Genomic DNA, 22,876 nt, shown 5'->3' on the forward strand with positions numbered 1-22,876 from the left:
AAATCAATAAATGGAGTCCAACATTGTGATTCAAACCTTACACGAAAACATAAAATAAGTGTTTTTTGGCAAAAAATGAACCTCATGGTGCCACCATTAGACTTTTGAATATGGTCAAAACATTTTACAGGATGTCTTTATTGGTGAAAAGGAACACCCAAACAAAAATGCATCAGAGTTTATGAAAGTGAGCGCAACCGATGCACCCTACTTCACATACAAGACTGAAGATCGGTCCTCGAGACAAAAATAAACAGCACACGAGAAAATACTTCTCAGGGTGGTTTCACATACGCAGGGTTTAGTTCTTTTGACCTGGATCCCGGTCCACTGCGCCCAGTTGTGGAAAACTACACTCGGGTAAAGCTCAGATCAAACTCCAGTGCCGTTTTGAATGCAGTGAGGAAAGAAGCGACTTGATCCTGAATCATCCCAACTTCAGGAAATGACCCAAGCACGGTGTGGGTATTGCAAGAAATTTTTATATTGATGTGAGCTGAAAATTATGGTTGGTGACAACAGAGCTGTAGAAATGCAATGTGTTCTGGAGATTTGTCCCAATGAACAAAGACCGGAAAAACTGTAGATATGGTGTAGAAAATATTTATAACAATATCTAGTAACTTATTGAGCGTTGGCTCTGTGTTCTCCCTGCTCAGATGATTATGGTTTCTATGCCCACTGTTCTATGTAAAGCACTGTTTATCCTTTCCGATGGCATATTTTTGACCAATGAATAACAAGGCCCTGTGTGAGCACTTCCAGCCCTACATGAACTCCAGCCAGCATTTTTCACTTTTTGGTTCCTTTAATCCCCAGCAGTGAGAAAAGAACCCAAACCCCGAGGCATCAAAGATAGCAAGTGGACAAATATGCATAAAAACACCCAAAGAGACTGAGACTATTCCTACTCTAACTATCTTAAGTGTTTCCCATGTCCCTTGTCCAGACCAGTGTTTTACTTGCTCAGAACTGCAACAGACTAGAATAAATCAGGTAGAGCTAATGTACTTTAACTCAAGAACTAATGTAATTTAACACGATCAAAAGTCAAAACGTTTCAGCCATGAGCTGGAGTGTTTTTTTTTTTTTTTTAAATTCCTCTCACATTCAATATCTAAAGGTATTATTCGACTCTGTTTAACGTCCCCCCCTCCCGTCGGTGTGCTGAACTGAGCGATGACCGTGTGCTGTGTTGGCAGCAAAGGCATATGACTGCTTTGCTCTGTGGGTTATTTTTGCTGGTTTTCATCAGTGTTTCCACATACCTGCGTGTTCCTGATTCTGAAGTCAGGCATCGATCCGCGCTAATTAATCCGTCTAGTAAAAATAGTCGTACTGACAGCCAGACTTACTGATGCGTGTAATGCAGCCAGCAAAACACACTAATGAATAGCCAGAAATAAAGTAGAACAAAGTGCAGAAGTAGGAAGAAATGAAACCTGTTGCTCACTATACGGTAAGTGACTTGAGATGAATTAGTCCATTGATGAAAGCTTATCACTTATAACTTTTCTGCTTCTATCAATCTTAAAAAAAAAAAAAAGCAGAGAAAAAATGCTTAATGAGTAATTAAGGCTCAGACATTTAAAAAAAAAAATAAATAAATAGTACTTACCTCCCTTTAAAGGAACAGTCCACCGTACTTCCATAATGAAATATGTTCTTCTCTGAATTGAGACGAGCTGCTCCGTACCTCTCCGAGCTTTGCGCGACCTCCCAGTCAGTCAGACGCGCTGCCACTCCTGTTAGCAATGTAGCTAGGCTCAGTATGGCCAATGGTATTTTTTGGGGCTGTAGTTAGATGTGACCAAACTCTTCCGCGTTTTTCCTGTTTACATAGGTTTATATGACCAGTGACATGAAACAAGTTCAGTTACACAAATTGAAACGTGGCGATTTTCTATGCTATGGAAAGTCCGCACTATAGACCCTTCCCACTGACGTCACCGGAAACCTGAAGTAAACAGACCCTGCGCCATATTGGAAGACCAACAAACTCGTGATCGGGGGAAATAACGGCAGCGCGCGGAATTTAAACCCACGAGGCACTTGATTCATCATAAACCTACAATGATAAACTTTTGTGCTGCGTTAGGGTGTTCCAACAAAGCTGATGGGAAAGGTGAAAAGTCATCGTTCTACAGAATACCAGCTGTGATTGAGACACAAGGGGAGCAAACTAAGGAGCTTTCTGCCAGGAGACAGAGAATAAGTGCATTACTGAGTGTCTGTGAGCAAAGGAGAGCCTGAACGTTGCAACCTCCCTATTGGCTGTTTATTGGCTGTTTGTAAAAATGTATCAATTGTTGCCCTTCATCGCGGACTCGAGAGACGAGACCTGACGAGTTAGTCCGTTGGTAGCAGAACAAAATGTCTGGACACAAATCGGGTTTTCAGAAAAGGAAAGAAAATAAACGCAGGGTCGAAAATACAAAAAAGGAGGCAGAAAATGCAAAACGAGTTAAGGTAGGACAAATGGTTACTTTTCTGAGGCAGCCCGCCGTGGCTGCAGGCTTTCAGTTGTGTCATTGAATGGTTACTTTTCTGAGGCAGCCCGCCGTGGCTGCCTGCAGGCTTATTTATTATAGCCCATTTAGTTAAAATAGTTGATCTAAAATGTTTATAGTTATGTGATGGTTGTCCTCAGTGTTCGAGCTATGCCGATATTTTCGGGGGGTCCCTTTTTTCCCTGGGGGGGGGGGCGCTTGCGCTCGTCTCGGAGCGCGGATCTCCAAACACATGAGAAGCCTATCTTACGCACATATCACGTGGACTCCACACCTCCACACACGCATCGCATCTGAAGTCATAACTCATCAGGGGAAATCGTGTCCGCATTGGCATGTTCAAAAAACAACCTCGCGTCAACAATGATACCACACGCAAGAACAAAAAAAAAAACAGCCTACTCAACAACCAACCTGGCAGCAGCAGTCGTTGTCATATCGGTTTATTTTATCTTTGATGTAAACACAACACTTCGGATATGCAAATGCTTCCCGTTACACACGATTGCTATGTCAATAAACATCATTTTGCCAATATTTTAGAGACCCCCCCCAACATTTCCCAAATCATGTTTTCAAGGGATCTCATGTCTGTTTCAGGGGATCTCGGATCCCCCGAGTACCCCCGTAGTTCGAACACTGGTTGTCCTGATTTAGACTGGTGTGTTTTTTTTTTTTTTTTTGGGGGGGGGGGGGGGGGGTTGCGCGATGTTGCACCCGGGTCCAGATTAGGGCAGAACCGGCCCTGGCTACATTTCAGGTGTAGTTTGTTTTATGTATGTATGTACTTGCATAGATGTGTACTTGGTCTTCCAATATGGCGACTACCGAAATCTCGTGGCACGGTGACGTCATGCGGGATCCCTCTATAATGACAGGCGTACTAACACCTTCTGCGTGCTTCGACAGCGCATTGATACCTTCACTCCTCTTCGGGCACGGCCAGGTGGGCAAATGCCCTGGTCCGTCCGCCCTGTCTAAAAAAAAAAAAATGGTACAACTCGAGCCCCATGGTAAAATTGGGACTTTGTCATTTTTCCGCATGAGGCCCATGGTAAAACCACACTTCCAGGAGGGGCTGCCGTCTGCCTCCCAAGCCGGCCGAGAGCGCTCCTCGTCGGGCACAGCCAGGCAGGCGAATGCCCTGGTCCGTCCGCCCTGTCTAAAAATAATGGTACAACTCCGAGTGAAGGTATCAATGCGCTGTCGAAGCGCGCAGAAGGTGTTAGTACGCCTGTCATTATAGTGCGGACTTTCCATAGCATAGAAAATCACCACGTTTCAATTTGTGTAACTGAACTTGTTTCATGTCACTGGTCATATAAACCTATGTAAACAGGAAAAACACGGAAGAGTTTGGTCGCATCTAACTACAGCCCCAAAAAATACCATTGGCCATGCTGAGCCTAGCTACATTGCTAACAGGAGTGACAGCGCGTCTGACTGACTGGGAGGTCGCGCAAAGCTCGGAGAGGTACGGATCAGCTCGTCTCAATTCAGATAAGAACATAATTTCATTATGGAAGTACGGTGGACTGTTCCTTTAAGAAACCATGCCATAAGTCTCTGACGCACACATCTCACCTCTTTCCACTACACTTTTTGCATCCAAGACTTTAAAGAAACCTTTGTACAGCAGACTGTGTGCTTTTAAGGAAGAAATAACAAGCCCGATGTGTTTCAGTCTTGGAAGAACGACAATGCAGAATCAGTGCTTGCTAAAGTGCTCAGTGGTTTAAGGAGATTTTACAGTTTTGCTTCTGATGGACTTGATCACAGCACTGCTGAGCGACACGACTGACCATGACATTTTAACAGCCAGGTTCGCCAACATGGTTAGTTTAGATCAGACTAGTTCATTCTGGTTTCGCTAAGGAGTTGGAAATGGCGAGACCAGACGAGAGCCCAAAACAACACCTGAAACTTAGGCTTCTGGACAAACTTGTGTGGTCTGTTCATTTGTTTGCAATATAAAGAAACAAGTCTAACTTCCTTTAAGTAAATGAAGCGACTTACGGTAATCTGAGTGCAGCTGTTCAATTTCATCGGCTGTGTGGTTTTTAGTGATGGCTATTGCCTACGGGGGGAGAGGAAACGTTAGCTTGTGCCTTAGAGCTGATTTGTAAAGAAATTGCATTGGATTGGAAGCATAATTGACACTTCGTTGTGAAAAGAGCCAAGACGATGCACATACAGGTTTACTTTTACTCTCCAACTGATGCTTCATCTTCTCATTGTTTTCAACCTCTCTCGCAATGTCCTCACCTGTCAGAGTGAAGAAGGCAGGTTACATTAAAACACACAGTGACGCATGCTGACAAGTTACTCACCATACCGAGATTACAGTGATATTACATTTTTTGACATCACCTAAATAGAACACTGGCGATATACTGATGGGGGGTGTGCCACAATTCCTGTCCTAATAATAAAACTCAAAAATGGATCTCTACAACAGGTCTCACCCTTTGCACTGCTAAAGAACGCACAGGTGCACTCAGTCTAATAGTGTGTGATGTGAGATTTTATATATTAATGTGTGTCAGCCCTGTGATGACCTGGTGACTTGTCCAGGGTGTACCCCGCCTTTCGCCCGTAGTCAGCTGGGATAGGCTCCAGCTTGCCTGCAGAACAGGATAAAGCGGCTAGAGATGATGAGGTGAAATCAATCAGGGCTCGAAATTCATATATTTTTCCACCAGCCAGCTGGACTAGTTACCTTCCAAAGTAACTCGCCAAACAGAAAATCAACTCGCCAAAATTTGTTCATGTATGAATTTTACTTCTGTCAAAAATAACGCAAAAGAGAGTAGTTACCATTGTTCATGACTAATGTGCATTTATTTCAAGACCCGACTATTTTGATACTGTTGTTAAATACATAAATGAGAACAACACAGAGCACCATAATATAATATCAACAAATAATAATATATTGGAAAACTTGGCAACTTGGTGTACGAGTATTGAAAACAAATATACTTACTATCATGACTATAGCACCCAAAATATGTCCAACATGCTTTCTGTATTTAACCATTTATGAGAGAGAAAGCATTAGGAGCTTCATATTGACTAGGAATCAACTTGAAAGAAATTAAAACATAATTTTTCTCTTTGCACACTTTTGAACTGAATGTTTCTGGCTCTGCCTCTCAGATGTGTATAATTCCGGTATCGCCTTCTCTGTAAAATGTCTGTGACCAGGCAACTCGTATTTGGGATCGAGTGTGTTTAGTAATTTTTGGAAGCCTGGTTTTTCCACTATACTAACTGGGATCATGTCTTCGGCAATGAAGTTAGTGACTGCATCCGTTATAGCTCTCCATCCCTGACTCGTTTACTCATATGGGGGGGCTTTGGAGAACGAGGCCGCTATGGTCATTTGTTTAGCTTGTGGGGGGGGGTTAGCTCGTGGGCAAGTAGTTGGGAGTTTAAGAGACTCTTCCTACTGTACCGGGTGAGTTTTCAGGTGATGGAACATATTTGTCGTGCTGCTGCCTTTCATGATGACAGGGTTTTTTGCACACTTTACAAACTGGCATTTGCTGTTCCACATCCTCCTCGCGATACCCAAAAAAATGCCAGATGACTGACCCCTTACTCGTTCTTTTTGGAACCAATTCATCCGCTTCCATTTTTTATTTGTCACTGAAACTGGCAGAGCTTACACGGTAGCCTACGCAACACCAGCAATTGCACGAACTGAGTCAGCGCTGTAAACTGTGTTGCCATATACTGCTGACGTTTTCCAGCTCAAAATATGTTCAAAACCCGCCAAAATGCACTTAAAACCGCCCAAAATATAAAATGTACTTGAAGCCCATCTTGTAAAGTAAAAATATGCAGCTAAAGACCAGTATACTACAACCCCGATTCCAAAAAAGTTGCCACATCTCAGGTCCTGATGTCAATAGCTACATCTCCTCCCCCCGTGCAAGGCTTAGGCGTTGCCTTATTACCAGACGACAGCTCTTTTTCAAGTTTTTTTTTTTAAACTCATACAGGACTTGTTCGACAGTAACTTACTGCGATTTGTTTGCTTTTAATATTGATAGATGCGTATTAATGTTTCAATTAAATGAGCTGAAATACTGAACATTTAATGAATTCTTGAAAATGACCGGTCAGAAGGCATGCATTAATTTTCTCTAACAGCATGAATAATAGCTCTGTATGCAATTTGAATTATTTATAGTATGGTTTACACAATACTCATTAAATGTGCTTATGTCATTTCTGTAGTAACGGCTCACTCAATCGGCACAATGGGACACGACAATTTAAAATAAGACTTTTTTTTAAAAATGTGTTATAAAAAATTGTTACACTTAAGCTTTCAGATTAGACATTTACAACCCCAATTCTAAAAAAGTTGGGACAAAGTACAAATTGTAAATAAAAACGGAATGCAATAATTTACAAATCTCAAAAACTGATATTGTATTCACAATAGAACATAGACAACATATCAAATGTCGAAAGTGAGACATTTTGAAATTTCATGACAGCAACACATCTCAAAAAAGTTGGGACAGGGGCAATAAGAGGCTGGAAAAGTTAAAGGTACAAAAAAGGAACAGCTGGAGGACCAAATTGCAACTCATTAGGTCAATTGGCAATAGGTCATTAACATGACTGGGTATAAAAAGAGCATCTTGGAGTGGCAGCGGCTCTCAGAAGTAAAGATGGGAAAAGGATCACCAATCCCCCTAATTCTGCGCCGACAAATAGTGGAGCAATATCAGAAAGGAGTTCGACAGTGTAAAATTGCAAAGAGTTTGAACATATCATCATCTACAGTGCATAATATCATCAAAAGATTCAGAGAATCTGGAAGAATCTCTGTGCGCAAGGGTCAAGGCCGGAAAACCATACTGGGTGCCCGTGATCTTCGGGCCCTTAGACGGCACTGCATCACATACAGGCATGCTTCTGTATTGGAAATCACAAAATGGGCTCAGGAATATTTCCAGAGAACATTATCTGTGAACACAATTCACTGTGCCATCTGCCGTTGCCAGCTAAAACTCTGTAGTTCAAAGAAGAAGCCGTATCTAAACACGATCCAGAAGCGCAGACGTCTTCTCTGGGCCAAGGCTCATTTAAAATGGACTGTGGCAAAGTGGAAAACTGTTCTGTGGTCAGACGAATCAAAATGTGAAGTTCTTTATGGAAATCAGGGACGCCGTGTCATTCGGACTAAAGAGGAGAAGGACGACCCAAGTTGTTATCAGCGCTCAGTTCAGAAGCCTGCATCTCTGATGGGACGGGGTTGCATTAGTGCGTGTGGCATGGGCAGCTTACACATCTGGAAAGACACCATCAATGCTGAAAGGTATATCCAGGTTCTAGAGCAACATATGCTCCCATCCAGACGACGTCTCTTTCAGGGAACATCTTGCATTTTCCAACATGACAATGCCAAACCACATACTACATCAATTACAGCATCATGGCTGCGTAGAAGAAGGGTCCGGGTACTGAACTGGCCAGCCTGCAGTCCAGGGGCCTCATTTATAAAACTCTGCGCAGGATTTACGCCAGAAGATGGCGTGCGCACGAAACTCAGAATGTGCGTGCGCACAGAAATATTCTGATTTATAAAACTGTGCGCACGCACGTTCCACGCCAATTTCCCTTTATAAATCACAATCCACTCCAAGTTTGCGGCACCTGTGCGTACCTCAAGACACACCCACAATTGCCTATAAATATTCAGCGAAACGCCCTTAATGAATATTGATATCTGTGGACAACATGCCCAAAACAGAAGGAAAGACAAAGAAGCGCAACTTCACTGACTGTGAAGTTGAAGTGCTAGTAGATGAAGTGGAGCAGTGTCGAGCTGTTTTGTTTGGAGGCCATAATACGGGAGTTACAAATGCAAAAAAAACGTGTGAATGGCAGCATGTGGCCGATGCGGTCAATTCTGTAGCTTCACAAGGCCATACTATGGCAGAGGTAAAAAAAAAAAAAAGGTCCAACAAAGGTGGACGCCAAGAAGAGGATCGTGGCACACCGCTAAAGCGTCCGTGCAACAGGCGGGGGGAAGGGGGAGCCGGAGCTCACCCCACTGGATCAAAAACTGGCTGGCATTATAGGGGAAACCCTCCTGAGTGGAGTTGTGCGTGAGGAGGAGGGTGACACCGATGCTGGGCCACATGAACCAGCCGAGGACTCGGGTATGTAATTTTTGTTTGGTTGTGTATCAAGGAACCACCTCACATTGCACGTGTGCCCCCTTGTTTGAAATGGGTGTGAAATTAATTGAAATGAGTCTTCATCCAGAAAAAGTATTTTATTAACAAAAAAATTCCCTCGCAGTTGCTGGGTGTGCCAGTGAGGCCAGCAGTGTGTCGGCTGCGGCAGCAGAGGTCCCAAGGACGTCCACGGCCTCCGATGCATGTGCATCCATGCCGAAACCAGCCACCAGCGCCCGTGTCCTAACAGATGCAGTGCTGCAGGTGCAGCGGGAACATGTGGATGCCGTCCGCGAGGTCGCCCGGGAGTTAAAAGAAATAAAAAATGAGTTGTCTGCATTAAATGCCGGCATTAAAGAATTTCTTAATCATTTGTTTCCATACCTAATTATTTACAAGCGGCGCATCACCTCCTCGCGCTGGCGCATGGCTCCTGCGTTTGGGTGGAATGCCTGGGGATAGGGATCGGGGTCGAGATCAAGGTTGACCTCTTCAGCTTGTAAAGGCACGTTTTGTAGCTGTGCCACATTGTGCAGCACAGCACAGGCCCTAACAATCCTACAGACCTTTTCGGGTCTGTAACATAGCGCTCCCCCCGTGGCATCCAGACAACGCCATCTGCCCTTCAGGAGCCCGATGGTGCGCTCCACAACAGTGCGCGCCTGGCTGTGGCGCAGGTTGTAAGCGGTCTCCTCAGGCGTTTGGGGGTTCATAAATGGCGTGAGCAGCCACCGTTTCAGCGGATACCCACTGTCACCTACAACATAACTGAATGAGTAAAGGGTTGAATGTTTAGAAATGGTTTAAGAATGGTTATAAATACTTTCAGGATTTACGCATTAATCACCCGCACCCAGACAAGTGCACAAAATTAAGGATTATAAATGTTAAGTCAGTCACGTCTTTGATGCGCGATGTTATGTTTGTGTTAAACTTCGATTATTGAACCAATTTCGGGTCGTTCTCCCCGTTTCCTCCTGAGGTCGCATTTTCCGCGTTTCCCTTTTATGTGTGCGTACGCACGAGTCAGAGCTTGCGTGGAGGTGCGCACATTTTACCGTCAAGTTTACTTTTTATAAATACCGAAGCTTGCGTAGAATGTGGCGTACGCATTCTTTTGTGCATACGAATCGTTTATAAATGAGGCCCCAGATCTTTCACCCATAGAAAACATTTGGCACATCATAAAACGGAAAATACGACAAAAAAGACCTAAGACAGTTGAGCAACTAGAATCCTACATTAGACAAGAATGGGTTAACATTCCTATCCCTAAACTTGAGCAACTTGTCTCCTCAGTCCCCAGACGTTTACAGACTGTTGTAAAGAGAAAAGGGGATGCCTCACAGTGGGAAACATGGCCTTGTCCCAACTTTTTTGAGATGTGTTGTTGTCATGAAATTTAAAATCACCTAATTTTTCTCTTTAAATGACGCATTTTCTCAGTTTAAACATTTGATATGTCATCTATGTTCTATTCTGAATAAAATATGGAATTTTGAAACTTCCACATCATTGCATTCCGTTTTTATTTACAATTTGTACGTTGTCCCAACTTTTTCGGAATCGGGGTTGTATTTGTAAATCGAACAACAATGCAAACAACTTCTAAATGGCAACATGAGCCCGTCAGTGCTGGAGGTGAAAAGTCTGCTGTCTGGTACTCGGCTCCGTATGGCTGAATCAGATTATAACTCTGCAATCATCTGCCGTGTTCTGAATCCTACATGCACCAGTAGGTGACGCACACGCAGAATATTACATAGGCTATGTTAGGCTACGATGCATATCTAACATCTGCATTGCTGAGGTTATTTATTTTTTATTTGTCTTTTATTTATCCTGTTTGTTTTATTAATTGTATAGGCCTAGTTATTCTGCTCAATTTATTTTTTCTACATCCATGCATTTTCTTCATCTGTTAACCTGATTTTTGTGGATTTGTTAGATTGTACCTGTTTTATATACTTCAATTAAATAAAAAAAGTTAGGCTACAATGCATAGCTGAATGTAACATGAGGAGAGAAAATGGAGAATGGATTGCGTCATTCTTATTTACTAGTTTATGAGCTCAGTTTCTGCACTACATTACACACATTCATATTAGTCTTACAGTTACATCGACATTTTTTTTGTTTAAATAATACTTAATGAGATTAATGTATATTGTTAATGATTAATTTAGGCCAGTGCTTGATTTTGGTTGCTGAAAATACCTAAGGGGTACTGGGTAAACTAGGTCTATGACTTGCCTCAGTTGACCAGAGTGAGCTGTTTTTCCTGATTTCCTTTGCATATTCAAGAACATCATTTGGCTTGGGTGTTTACATTCTCTCCCATCTCTGCTTTCTAGTGGGAGTGAAACTATATGAACATCTGATAAAAACCCGACGAACTAACGTCAAACCCGCCCAATTTTTGTCAACCAGCCCAAGCCATTTTTTGCCCACAAAGTAGAATTCAAAACTGCCAATCTGGCAACACTGGCTGTAAACCGAAACTAGGAAATCTTCCTGCAAGTTCCTTTCAGCACAGAGATGTCGCCCGGGATTGGTTGGTGAGTGTGTTATTGTTTGTTTTACCCTGAGGCAGCCTCTCCCGTTACTGCCTGAGGGACCGGGAGAAAACCACCGGAAAAGGGTTTAAACAAACGCAACAAACACGAAACAAACGCAAGTCGGCAGATGACCAAAAAATACTCGATAGTTACGATATAATAATTATATGCATTTCACACAAAATTTTCGGAGATATATCGAGTATATTCGATATATCGCACAGCCCTAGTCTGAATCTTCGCTTCATATTTATTTATTTATTTTCAACTAGCCAGCCGGGCTGCCTAGTGACAGGAATTACCCGCCAAATGAAAAAGTAAGTCGCCTCAGGCAACCGGACCACTGCGAATTTCGAGCTACATACATACATACATGTATATATGTTTGTGTGTGTGTGTGTGTGTGTGTGTGTGTGTGTGTGTGTGTGTGTGTGTGTGTATATATATATATAAAAAATCTCACACACACAGCTCCCTCCACAATTATTGCCACCCCTGGTTAAGATGTGTTAAAAGCCTTAAAATAAATTCAATTTTTATTGCAGAAGCATAATCTCACACTGAAAATTGTAACCCTTAACTCAAGTGAATTAAAAAATAAAAATAAATACCTGACAAAATAATCATTTTTCATAAAAATCACCTGTTCCACAGTTATTGGCACCCATAACAATTCCTAGAAAATAAAGGCAATTGAAGCATTTCTGTCACTTCTACTGTAGTTTATAAAGTTGATCAGAGCATCTAGGAACCTTTAATTAGTAATTCATCACATCCTGTTTCCCTGGGGTATACAGTGCCTTGCAAAAGTATTCATACCCCTTGAACTTTTTCACATTTTTCCACCTTACAACCACGAACTTAAAAGTTTTTTTATTGAGATTGTATGTGATAGCCCAACACAGAGTAGCACATAATTGTGAAGTGAAATGAAAATGATAAATGGTCTTCAAAATTTTAAACAAATAAAAATCTGAAAAATGTGGTGTGCATTAGTATTCAGCCCCCTGTACTCTGATACCTCTAAATACAATCCAGTGCAATCAATTGCCTTCAGAAGTCATCTAATTAGTTAATAGAGTCCTACTGTGTGTAATTTACTCTCAGCATAAATGCACTTGTTCTGTGAAGGCCTCAGTGGTTTGTTAGAGAACACTGAAGAACAAACAGCATCATGAAGTCCAAAGAACTCACCAGACAGGTCAGGGATAAAGTTTTGGAGAAGTTTAAAGCAGGGTTAGGTTATAAAAAAAATGTCTCAAGCTCTGAACATCCCAAGAAGCACTGTTCAATCCATCATTCAAAAATGGAAAAAGTATGGCACAACTGCAAACCTACCAAGACATGGCCGTCCACCTAAACTGACAGAGCGAGCAAGGAGAGCACTGGTCAGAGAAGCAGCCAAGAGGCCCAGGATCACTCTGGAGGAGCTGCAGAAATCCACAGCTCAGGTGGGAGAATTACACAGGACAACTATAAGTCGTACACTCCACAAATCTGGCCTTTTTGGAAGAGTGGCAAGAAGAAAGCCATTGTTGAAAGACAGGCATAAGAAGTCCCGTTTGCAGTTTCCCAGAAGCCATGTAGGGGGCACAGCAAACATGTGGAAGAAGGTGCTTTGGTCAGATGAGACCAAAGTTGAACTTTTTGGCCTAAATGCAAAGCGCTATGTGTGGCGGAAAACTAACACTGCTCATCACCCTGCACACACCATCCCCACTGTGAAACATGGTGGTGGCAGCATCATGCTATGGGGATGCTTTTCTTCAGCAGGGACAGGGAAGCTGGTCAGAGTTGATGGGAAGATGGATGGAGCTAAATACAGGGCAATCCTGGAAGAAAACCTGTTGGAGGCTGCAAAAGACTTGAGACTGGGAAGGAGATTCACCTTCCAGCAAGACAATGACCCTAAACATACAGCCAGAGCTACAATGGAATGGTTTAGATCAAAGAATATTCATGTGTTAGAATGGCCCAGTCAAAGTCCAGATCTAAATCCCATTGAGCATCTGTGGCAAGACTTGAAAATTGCTGTTCACAGACGCTCTCCATCCAATCTGGCTGAGCTTGAGCTATTTTGCAAAGAAGAATGGGCAAAAATTTCAGTGTCTAGATGTGCAAAGCTGGTAGAGACATACCACAAAAGACTTGCAGCTGTAATTGCAGTAAAAGGTGGCTCTACAAAGTATTGACGCAGGGGGTCTGAATACTAACGCACATCACATTTTTCAGATTTTTATTTGTTTAAAATTTTGAAGACCATTTATCATTTTCATTTCACTTCACAATTATGTGCTACTCTGTGTTGGTCTATCACATAAAATCTCAATTAAAAAAAATATATTAAGTTCGTGGTTGTAAGGTGGAAAAATGTGGAAAAGTTCAAGGGGTATGAATACTTTTGCAAGGCACTGTAAATATGATGCGACACAGAGGCCTATTTCTCTTATCCACTCTTCAACATGGGAAAGACAAGAGAACACACCATTCAAGTAAGGCAGATGTGTGTCAACCTTCATAAGTCAGGCAATGGCTACAAGAAAATAGCCGCTCGCCTACACCTGCCCATATCTAGTCAGAGGAAACATCAAGAAGTTTAAAACAACTGGAACAGTGGCAAACAAGCCTGGATGAGGATGCAAGTTTATCTTGCCACCACACACAGTGAGGAGGATGGTAAGAGAAGTAAAAAGTTCTCCAAAGCTCACTGTTGCATCAAAGAGTAGCATCTTGGGGTCACAAAGTCTCCATAACAACCATCAGGCGCTATCTACATGCCAACAAGCTGTTTGGGAGGCATGCACGGAAAAAAAAAAAAAAAAAAGTCTTTTCTCACTTACAAGCATAAACAAACATCTGGAGTTCGCCAAGCGGCACTGGGACTTCAACTGGGCCTGTGTACTTTGGTCAGATGAGACCAAGATAGAGCTTTTTGGCAACAAACACTCTAATACATCACAAAAGATGAGTATGCGGAAAAGCACCTCATGCCCACTGTGAAGTATGGGGGAGGATCGGTGATGCTGTGGGCCTGTTTCTCTTCCAAAGGCCCCGGGAACCTTGTTAGGGTGCATGGCATCATGAACTCTTTGAAATACCAGGGCATTTTAAATCAAAATCTGGTGGCCTCTGCCCGAAACCTGAAGATGGGTTGTCACTGGGTCTTTCAGCAAGATAATGACCCTAAACATGTGGCCAAATCTACACAAAAATGGTTCACCAGACACAAAATCAAGCTCCTCCCATGGCTCTCTCAGTCCCCAAGACCTCAGCCCAATTGAAAACCTGTGGGGTGAGCTGAAGAGGAGAGTGCATAAGAGAGGACCCAGGACTCTGGATGATTTAGAGAGTGTGTGCAAAGAGGAATGGTCAAATATCCCTCTCTCTGTATTCTCCCATCTTGTGAAACGTTATAGAAGATTGAGCGCCGTCTTGTTGGCAAAAGTATTAACATCAGGGGTGCTAATAATTGTGACACACATGATTTCACGCAAAAGAATTATTTCTTAATGTGGGATTTTTTTCCCCACTGAATAAATGCACTTGAATTAAAGGTTGGATTTTTCTCTTTTTTTTTTTGCATTATTGTCATATATATATATATATATATATATATATATATATATATATATATATTTTTTTTTTTTTTTTTTTAAATGAATTTATTAGAAGCCTAAGAACATATCTTAACGAGGGGTGCCAAAAATTGTGGAGGGATATATAAGCTTTTATTGCGAGGGAGAGAGAGAGAGAGAGACACACACACACACACACACACACACACACACACTCCTCACTGGAAACAGGGCTGTATGTATGACTATAATATTGACTGATATAAAAATAGCACCACAAAACACTTTCTTGAGACTGCGGGTGTCAAGATATCTTTTTACAATTTTTATTTTTAGAAGCAGAGTTAAAGTTTTCTGCTGTCTGATTCTAAAAGGGAAAAAAAAGTTTAAAAGTGTCTTAATTTTAATTAATCTAATTATTAATTTCTTTAATTAATTTCCTTTTTAATTACTTTAATTTTCTAATACTTAAATAATTTTTTCTCCCCCGCCTCCTTTTCAGACTTAATTTTTGCACACGTTAAACAAAAGTACAGCATCAGGTCTGTTTTTAAACGAAATACTGCTGTTCTGCTGGTAGTTTGTGAGGAAACCCATTTATCACGAAGCATGTTGGGTATCTGAGAAAGGTCTGGAAATATGATTTATTGCGCTCATATCACGCAACCATAACTGGAAAGGAGTACACGTATGATTAGATGTAATAAATAAACTTGGACAGGTTCGAAATGTATTTCCAGTTATCTTTGCCCTGAAACGAATATAAAACTTTTTGGCTTCATCAAAGGAATCTTTTTTTTTTTTTTTAAATCTACAGTTGTCGTCAGACATGATTACCTAAGTGCACATGACAAGAGTACTAAAAATCTCAGAATCACTCAGTGCGTTTACATGCATATAGAGAGATTCGAATTTCTGCCGTTGCTCGACTGAAATCGAAGTTCAAAATGCCATGTATACACCTTAATTCAGCTGAAATTGAACCGAACTTGATTTCTCGGAATCGAGCTACACGACCTAGATTATGCGATTTCTGCCGAGCTACTTAGTGCATGTAAACCCTATCGAGCTACGTATTCGAGCTACTTACTTCAGCACTGCCCCTTCCGGAAGTGACGAGTGACGATACCACAAGCGGGAAACACAACAGCCTCGGTCGGCATGACAACGAATCATGACAACGGCATGAATCTTTTCTTTTTGTGGCATTGTTTGCACTGTTAAAATTTAGCTCACTTACTGTATCACCAAATACATCTGTACAGCTGTTGCATAGCGTACATAAACAAGTCACTGTGTGTGTGTGTGTGTGTGTGTGTGTGTGTGTATATATATATATATATATATATATATATATATATATATATATATATATGTATATATATGTCCAACATCTGAAGAATGTCAATAAAAACAAAACAATTGAACTTTTTGTGTTTATTATTAAGACATAAGTTAAATTGTAAAAAAAAAAAAAATTTTTTGTAAGCAAAAAAATGGACTTTTGAAAAATATACAATTGTGCAAAATAAGTTGTCTTACAAAACAGTGGTCTGCGCAGGACAGTTTGTAGCCATACAGTCTGTTAGAGCAAGCCTAACAGCTTGAACATGGAACTTGTTAACACGGAACTGCCAGTGTTGCCAGATTGGGCGGTTTTAAGTGCATTTTGGCGGATTTGAACATGTTTTGGGCTGGAAAACGTCAGCAGTATCTGGCAACACTGCTGATAACTTTGTTTATACTCTTGAATAGCTCTTCTTCATGACGACAACCGGAAGTGTACCAACACGATGGGGCGTGTAGCGCCACCTGTGGCTCAGGTGCACAATGTACCTCACACAATAGCTCGATTTCCTTGTGTGCATGTAGGATTGGATTTCTCTGGCACCCCTGCTGGGACCCTTAGCTCGATTACCGACAGTAGCTCAATTTGGATGTGCATGTAAACGCACTGACTGACCCTTTAATTGCGATCAGCTGTTTGCTATTGTAGGAGTGTGAATACGCGATCGACTGTAGACGAGGTGCGAACACAATATGCGCTCTTCTACTTGGAGAGATCCCTGTCGAAACACACTTGGTGGTTGTCATTGTACTGTACAAGAAAAATATGAGAAAAACGTGGAAGGAATATTGGATGGGGAGACCTAACCAATGTTGAATGAGAAGAAACATAGCTATGTGCTGGCAGGATTCAAACAATGTGCCAAATAAGATTTTATAGACGCAGTATTACTGTGCTCAGCCTGCCACACAAATAGGTGGATGATGAACCAGGTTGAAATAAATTTGATTTTGTCCTGGACTCTCATTGCCGAGAAAATCGAACATGCTTGAACATATCGGAGCCTCGTTGTTTGCTCACAGGACAGAAAAAAAAAAATCTACTGAGAAAACAGTCGCCGTGGAAACGCACAGTGAGTAGTTGCAGAGTGCCAAAATTAGTCTGCGACTATGAAAACTGGGCTAAAATTGTATAGCGTACAATAGGCTTTTTTGTCTCCATCAAAACATATCCTCGTGCTAGAAAAATGGGCCAGGGTTTAAAAATACCATCAAGCTAGTAGGAGTTCAATATAAAAATCAGTCTAAACCCTTTAACCTTCATCATTCTATCAGCTTCTATTCCACTTAAAGGAAAACAGCAAGTCAAAAAGAATGTTGGCAAGGGCACAACACAGCTGATGGGGCTTTTTATTAGATCCACTGAGTGCCTAACAGCCCAACGATAAATTACCCTCAAATAAACCTCCAGCCTGTTTATTACTGTACATTTTATCACCGCCTGAACACACACCCACATATCAACCTTTTCTCAGATATCATTTTCTCACAGCATAATCATCCAGGGCAATTCATTTCAATCAATCAGTACAGAGAAGAGTTAGCACATTTCCTCCTCTTTTCTTCCAATCACCTAAACAGATCGAAACATATGACGGATATACACGTAACCGGACTTGAATAAATACATTTGGCAAATAAGGAGACAAGAAAACCAATCTGTTCCAGTTGCTTTATTCGGTCACCTGTTATTGAATGACAGAGACGTACTTGATCTGGGGTTGAGTGCGTCACACTGTGCGTTGTAGATGTGTGTGAACTCTTGGTGCCGTCGGATGAGCTGCTGTCTGGAGCCTTGTGTGGATAGATGGCACTCTCTCAGCCTCCTCTTTAGCTCCACCATTGTCAGCAGGGTGTACACCAGCTTAGCCATCGGCCTCCGTTTCTGCGAACTGATAACGTACGCGGCAGCTCAGAAATTCTCGAGTACAAAACAGAATAAGTGCTGGGATTTAAATGACACTTAAGAATCATGGTAAAAGTAATATTTCCAGTATCTTATAGCAGCATTTCCAAGGTTAAACATCACACTAAACCAATAAAAGCTATTTACTGCGTAAGGCAAAGCGAGCTTTTCAAATAAGATGCAACATGACTTGACTCCATTAAGCCACTCATCAAAACCCATTCAGGCACCTCCCAAAAAAAAAAAAAAAAAACCCACAACACACATTAACATAGAAAAGCCTTGCATCAAGTTTCCATCCATCTGCCATCAATCTCTCTGTCTGTGTGCATGTGGAGTGGTGGGATGAGCTGAAGGCCATCAGAATGCTGAAGTGCAACCACATTCATCAGTCATTCCATGAAATTCTGCCGCAAAGCCAAATCAGGCCGACCTCAGCTGCCAGGGTGGAGAATAATTGGGCTGCATAGAAACGCGTTCACAAACAAAATCTTGGAGTCACAACGATCGTCTTTTATGATTCAGAGGGCAAATTTTCTATCTTGGCATGAGGCAAAGAAATAAATAAGCGCTTTAAAGTTGGGATTTGGCCACTATGCTGATGGAAGAAGAAATCCAGGGAAATAAAAATGTGCTAAAAATGTAACGACGTTCACCGATGACAAACGCACATGAAAACAGATTTGATTCATAAATCATACATTTCTCGTCATCATTGGACTCAACTGATAAGGAAACGCTGCACGTCAGAAACTTTTTTTTTAAACTTTCCTTCCCTATTATACAATAAGCTCACACTTTATAGTCTGAGCACTGATGTATGACTGTACACATCTCTCCCATCAACGCAGTTTCTCGCACTGCCAATAAAACGCTTTGTGTGCTGGTACTAAAAAAATGCACCTCTCCACGGTGGGTTGCAGTGCTGTTCTCTACAGCAGTGAGCAATCTGTGGATGGCAAAGCAACAGCGTGTGCTATTTGCATCTTCAGACATAGTCTGGCTAACGCGACTTCAAAGCTCTGCGAGCATTGGTCTGGCATAGATATTAAGCCCAACCGTTTCCCAAAGTGCGTGGTTGACCCGCCTCCCTGAAATGCCTCAGTTTGCTACTGGTCGAAGCCAGAAAAGGCTGTGACGAAGCTTAAACCAATCACATCACTCTTTCCTCTGACGTATGCGACGCGACGGAAACTGCTTGAGTAACAGGAAGAAGGAGGAGGAGCTGAAGAGGAAGATAATAACACGAGCAGAAATGGAGAGAAACTTCCCGTTGAATGCTTTCAATACAGCATCTACCGCTGTGTCAAAGGCTTGCCGCTGCTCCATGTTCGTGATGTGAATGAAGCGCTTCCGGCATAGATTCTGTAAACAATCTATGGCTTCCGGTCGCAGTTCTACTACGTCACTGCCTTGAACACGCCTCTACCCAGGGCCGTTGGAGATGCTCAAAGTTGATTGGCTCCCGATTTTTCGGGAGCTTGGAAGAGCTGGAGATAGCTTGCCTTGCCAGACCAAGTTCGCAACAGCCCCCCGTGTTGCGTCACACTTAGGATGGGCGGGCCCAGGCTACTTCAGACATACAAATGAGTAACAGTGATTTTTACATCATCTGCCAAGATCTAAGATGGAGTAAAATTTAGGGATAAATTAAGGAGAAAATTAGCTCATGTTTAAAGCCTTTAATTTTCTGTAAAGCTGCTTTGCGACAATGTCTTGTTAAAAGCGCTACACAAATAAATCTGACTTGAGTAAAAAAGTAATACTATTAAGAAGGTGCTTAAGACAACCGTGGGCACTCACTTCGGCTCTATAAACGCAGAACAGGAAAAGCCTAGCTGGTCAGACCTAAGGGGAAGATAATAATATATTTTGTAAAATACAATAAAACTTCTCTTTTACAACACTATAAAAAGCATTATGTAGGTCTCGGCAAATAATTCTGTCCCTGTTACTTTAGCATGCTGCCATTGAAGGATAATGTTAAGTCCAATCCAGCTGGGGGTTCGGGGGTCGCTGTAAGCCCCCCAAGAAAATTTTGGAAATTGGTGTTTTTTTAAGGCCATTCTGAGTGAATACAGGTGACTAAAATGAACTGGGACATGTTGGTTTTGGGGGGAGAAAATTGTTGATTTGGTTTTTTTTTTTTTTCAATTATCTGAAAAATAAAACCAAACCACAATCACTCATGATTTTCTCATGAGTGACACTCATAACTCGCCACATTCACACAAAGTAAAGACTTCTCTGGTAATTTGTATACAATCAACTTTCAAACAGTGAATATTATTTTCTTAACGTTACTACACAAATGCAGATTACATACCATCAATATTTATAGATAACATACTGGAACACTCGATTAGCAAAGACTCAAATAGTTGTACTGGAACATGTCTATTTCCTTTTTATTCCCATGATTAGTCAAGTCACTTTGATTACTTTTAATTTTTAGCAACTTCCTTTCACTTTAATCTCATCAATATCAAGTCAGATTACTTATTCAGTTCTGATTGATTTACTTCAGAAGATGACGGTTTCAGTTCCAACAGTTTTTCTTCAGTAGCATGTTTGTGAGGTTACAACACCCCGACAGCCCCTCAATACCTAGTGACATGGGCTGCTCGACATTCCATCGCGGCATCGATAATTAATTCGCGCATGCGCAGAACGCTTGTCAACAAAGATGGCAGCGCCCATCGAAGCAAACTTTGACCATAAATACAGTCAAAATATTGAATTATCAAGTGATAATTGGCCTCAAATGTACCGAACACCGGCAAAATATCGTGAACCCTTACAGATTCACGCGTTTCGAACCGCATCCATGCTAAAATTGTATGAATCCCATATAAACTGAATAAACGGTCGTAGCCTCATAGTGCTACTGTCAAAAACGTAGTGACTACGCACGAATCGTAGTGATTGGCATCTCTGCAACCATTATTTTAAAAATGTGTCATTTTTCACAAACCAGGAATGGCACACAGCTGCTGTATTTTATGATTTTGCCTCATGGGGTGTGGCAGAAAGGCACCGCCACATAGAACCAAAGAGTTTTGCACTACAGCACTGCAAAAAACTGAAAACTGGACTTGAGGAGAAAATTACTTAATACTTACTTAATGAAATGATCTTGCTGCATGGACAGACATTTTTACTTGATAAGACAAGTTGGTTGCGATCTAGAACTAGGTTTAATAATCTCAGAATTGGTGTCTTGTATTCTTCTAATAGGAAATGCTAGATCGTTTCAACTACTTTCAAGACATTTTCACTTGCTAAGATATCGTTTTTTGCAGTCAGGAAGATTATACAACAGTAATGAAAGGCACCTAATTCCTTTTAGGCACAAAGCATGCGACTCTGCTGTCATTGCTGTTACAGTCGTTCCATGCTGCTTTCGGTGCATTCAGATTACAAGACGGATATTTAACAGTTTTTCCACGAAACTGAGTCGTACATGAGCTGATGTGCGTAGCGCCGAGTCGGCTATGAGCCATGTACGACGAGATTGAGTGGAATAACCGTTGTATTGTATCCACGTTCACTGGATTTTGAGAAACCCGGCATTTTTATTGTTTTTCTGCAAACTCGATAAATACAAACTTTATACAAAACATCCAACAAAATATCATTTCTACTGAGAATGTAAACAAACCGGCGAAAAGACAGTAGCAATTTGTGAAAAATACGATTATTATAACAATTATTATTATTAATTATTATGGGAAAAAAAAGATACATTACCATCAAACACTTTCCTTCCATATTTTGCTGCCCCCCCCCCCCCCCCCTTTTTTTTTGTATTTTTTGAGGTTTTGTTTGAGTAGAGTTTTTCTTTCATCCTCAGTTGGTTCAGCAACATGTGCCGCCATTCACGGTATATGACCTGATAGCCTAGTAGTAGAGTAGCCAATCAGAGCACGTGATTGCTCATATCCAGTGAATGTGGGCAGAACAGAGTTTCATGTCCAAACCTTCGAAGGCTATCCTTCTTCTCCCCTCTGGTCAGACATGTATCCAGATGTTTATTAATGTGCTGCTCAGCCACGTCCACTCCACACACTGGACACGCCACTGTAATACAAACCCAAAGAAGAAAACACAACTTTGGTAACACATCTGGAGAACTTTGCTAGATTACAAACGCTTACAAAATCAGGCAAGCCCCTGTGTTTTTGCAGCAAACAGAAGCGAAAAAAACAAACAAACAAAAAAAACCCTCGAGACTCAATTCTATTGTAATGACAGAATCCAAAGACCAACTTAAGCCTCGGTCACAACCGGATGTACAATTTTTTGGCCGTGCGATTTTTGGCGTTTCCCCCAAATCGCTGCATTTTTTTTGTTCGTGGAGAAAGACGCGCGTTGGCCACAAGTTTGTCTTGCAACCTGAAAAAAACGTAAGCGCCCGTAGAGTTTGTTTGACATGACAAAAAACCTCTGCGGCCAGTCTACGGCTCGAAAATCAGCACGTCACACGCGTGCCCTCCATGCGTTTCTTGCGTTTTTTGCACGTAGACCGGCTGTAGGAGCACGTACGGCCGGTTGTGACCAAGGCTTTATAAACACACAAGTTCAGCAGCTTCAACAGCAGGAGTAGACACAAAGCTGCATGACAAAGACGACAGATGAAATATGAAAATTAATGAAGTGAAATGAGTCAACGTGTAATTCAGACACTCGAGGAACAAGTAGAACAAACGCCTTCAGACATCAGAGTGTACAATGCAGGGGTGCCCACAATATTTTGATTCGCGAGCTACTTTTAAAA

At 41.6% G+C, this 22,876-nt stretch overlaps 1 protein-coding gene across 3 annotated transcripts in view; it reads right to left on the bottom strand.

The window, feature by feature from the left end:
* The window catches only part of rad18 (RAD18 E3 ubiquitin protein ligase), a 206,667-nt gene that overhangs the window by 103,695 nt on the left and 80,096 nt on the right, over window positions 1–22,876 (bottom strand). For 2 of the 3 annotated variants that reach the window (XM_060919545.1, XM_060919546.1), the window contains exons 6-10: window positions 22,080–22,179; window positions 19,903–19,947; window positions 17,904–18,085; window positions 4,705–4,775; window positions 4,527–4,587 (exon numbers count right to left, since the gene is read on the bottom strand). In XM_060919545.1, the coding sequence (XP_060775528.1) occupies window positions 4,527–4,587; window positions 4,705–4,775; window positions 17,904–18,085; window positions 19,903–19,947; window positions 22,080–22,179 (459 nt within the window). The remainder of the gene's footprint in view (window positions 1–4,526; window positions 4,588–4,704; window positions 4,776–17,903; window positions 18,086–19,902; window positions 19,948–22,079; window positions 22,180–22,876) is intronic. The other variant, XM_060919547.1, reaches the window with a different exon arrangement.

The sequence above is a fragment of the Neoarius graeffei genome, chromosome 4 (genome assembly GCF_027579695.1).
Source record: "Neoarius graeffei isolate fNeoGra1 chromosome 4, fNeoGra1.pri, whole genome shotgun sequence".
In the NCBI taxonomy this organism is placed as follows: domain Eukaryota; kingdom Metazoa; phylum Chordata; class Actinopteri; order Siluriformes; family Ariidae; genus Neoarius; species Neoarius graeffei.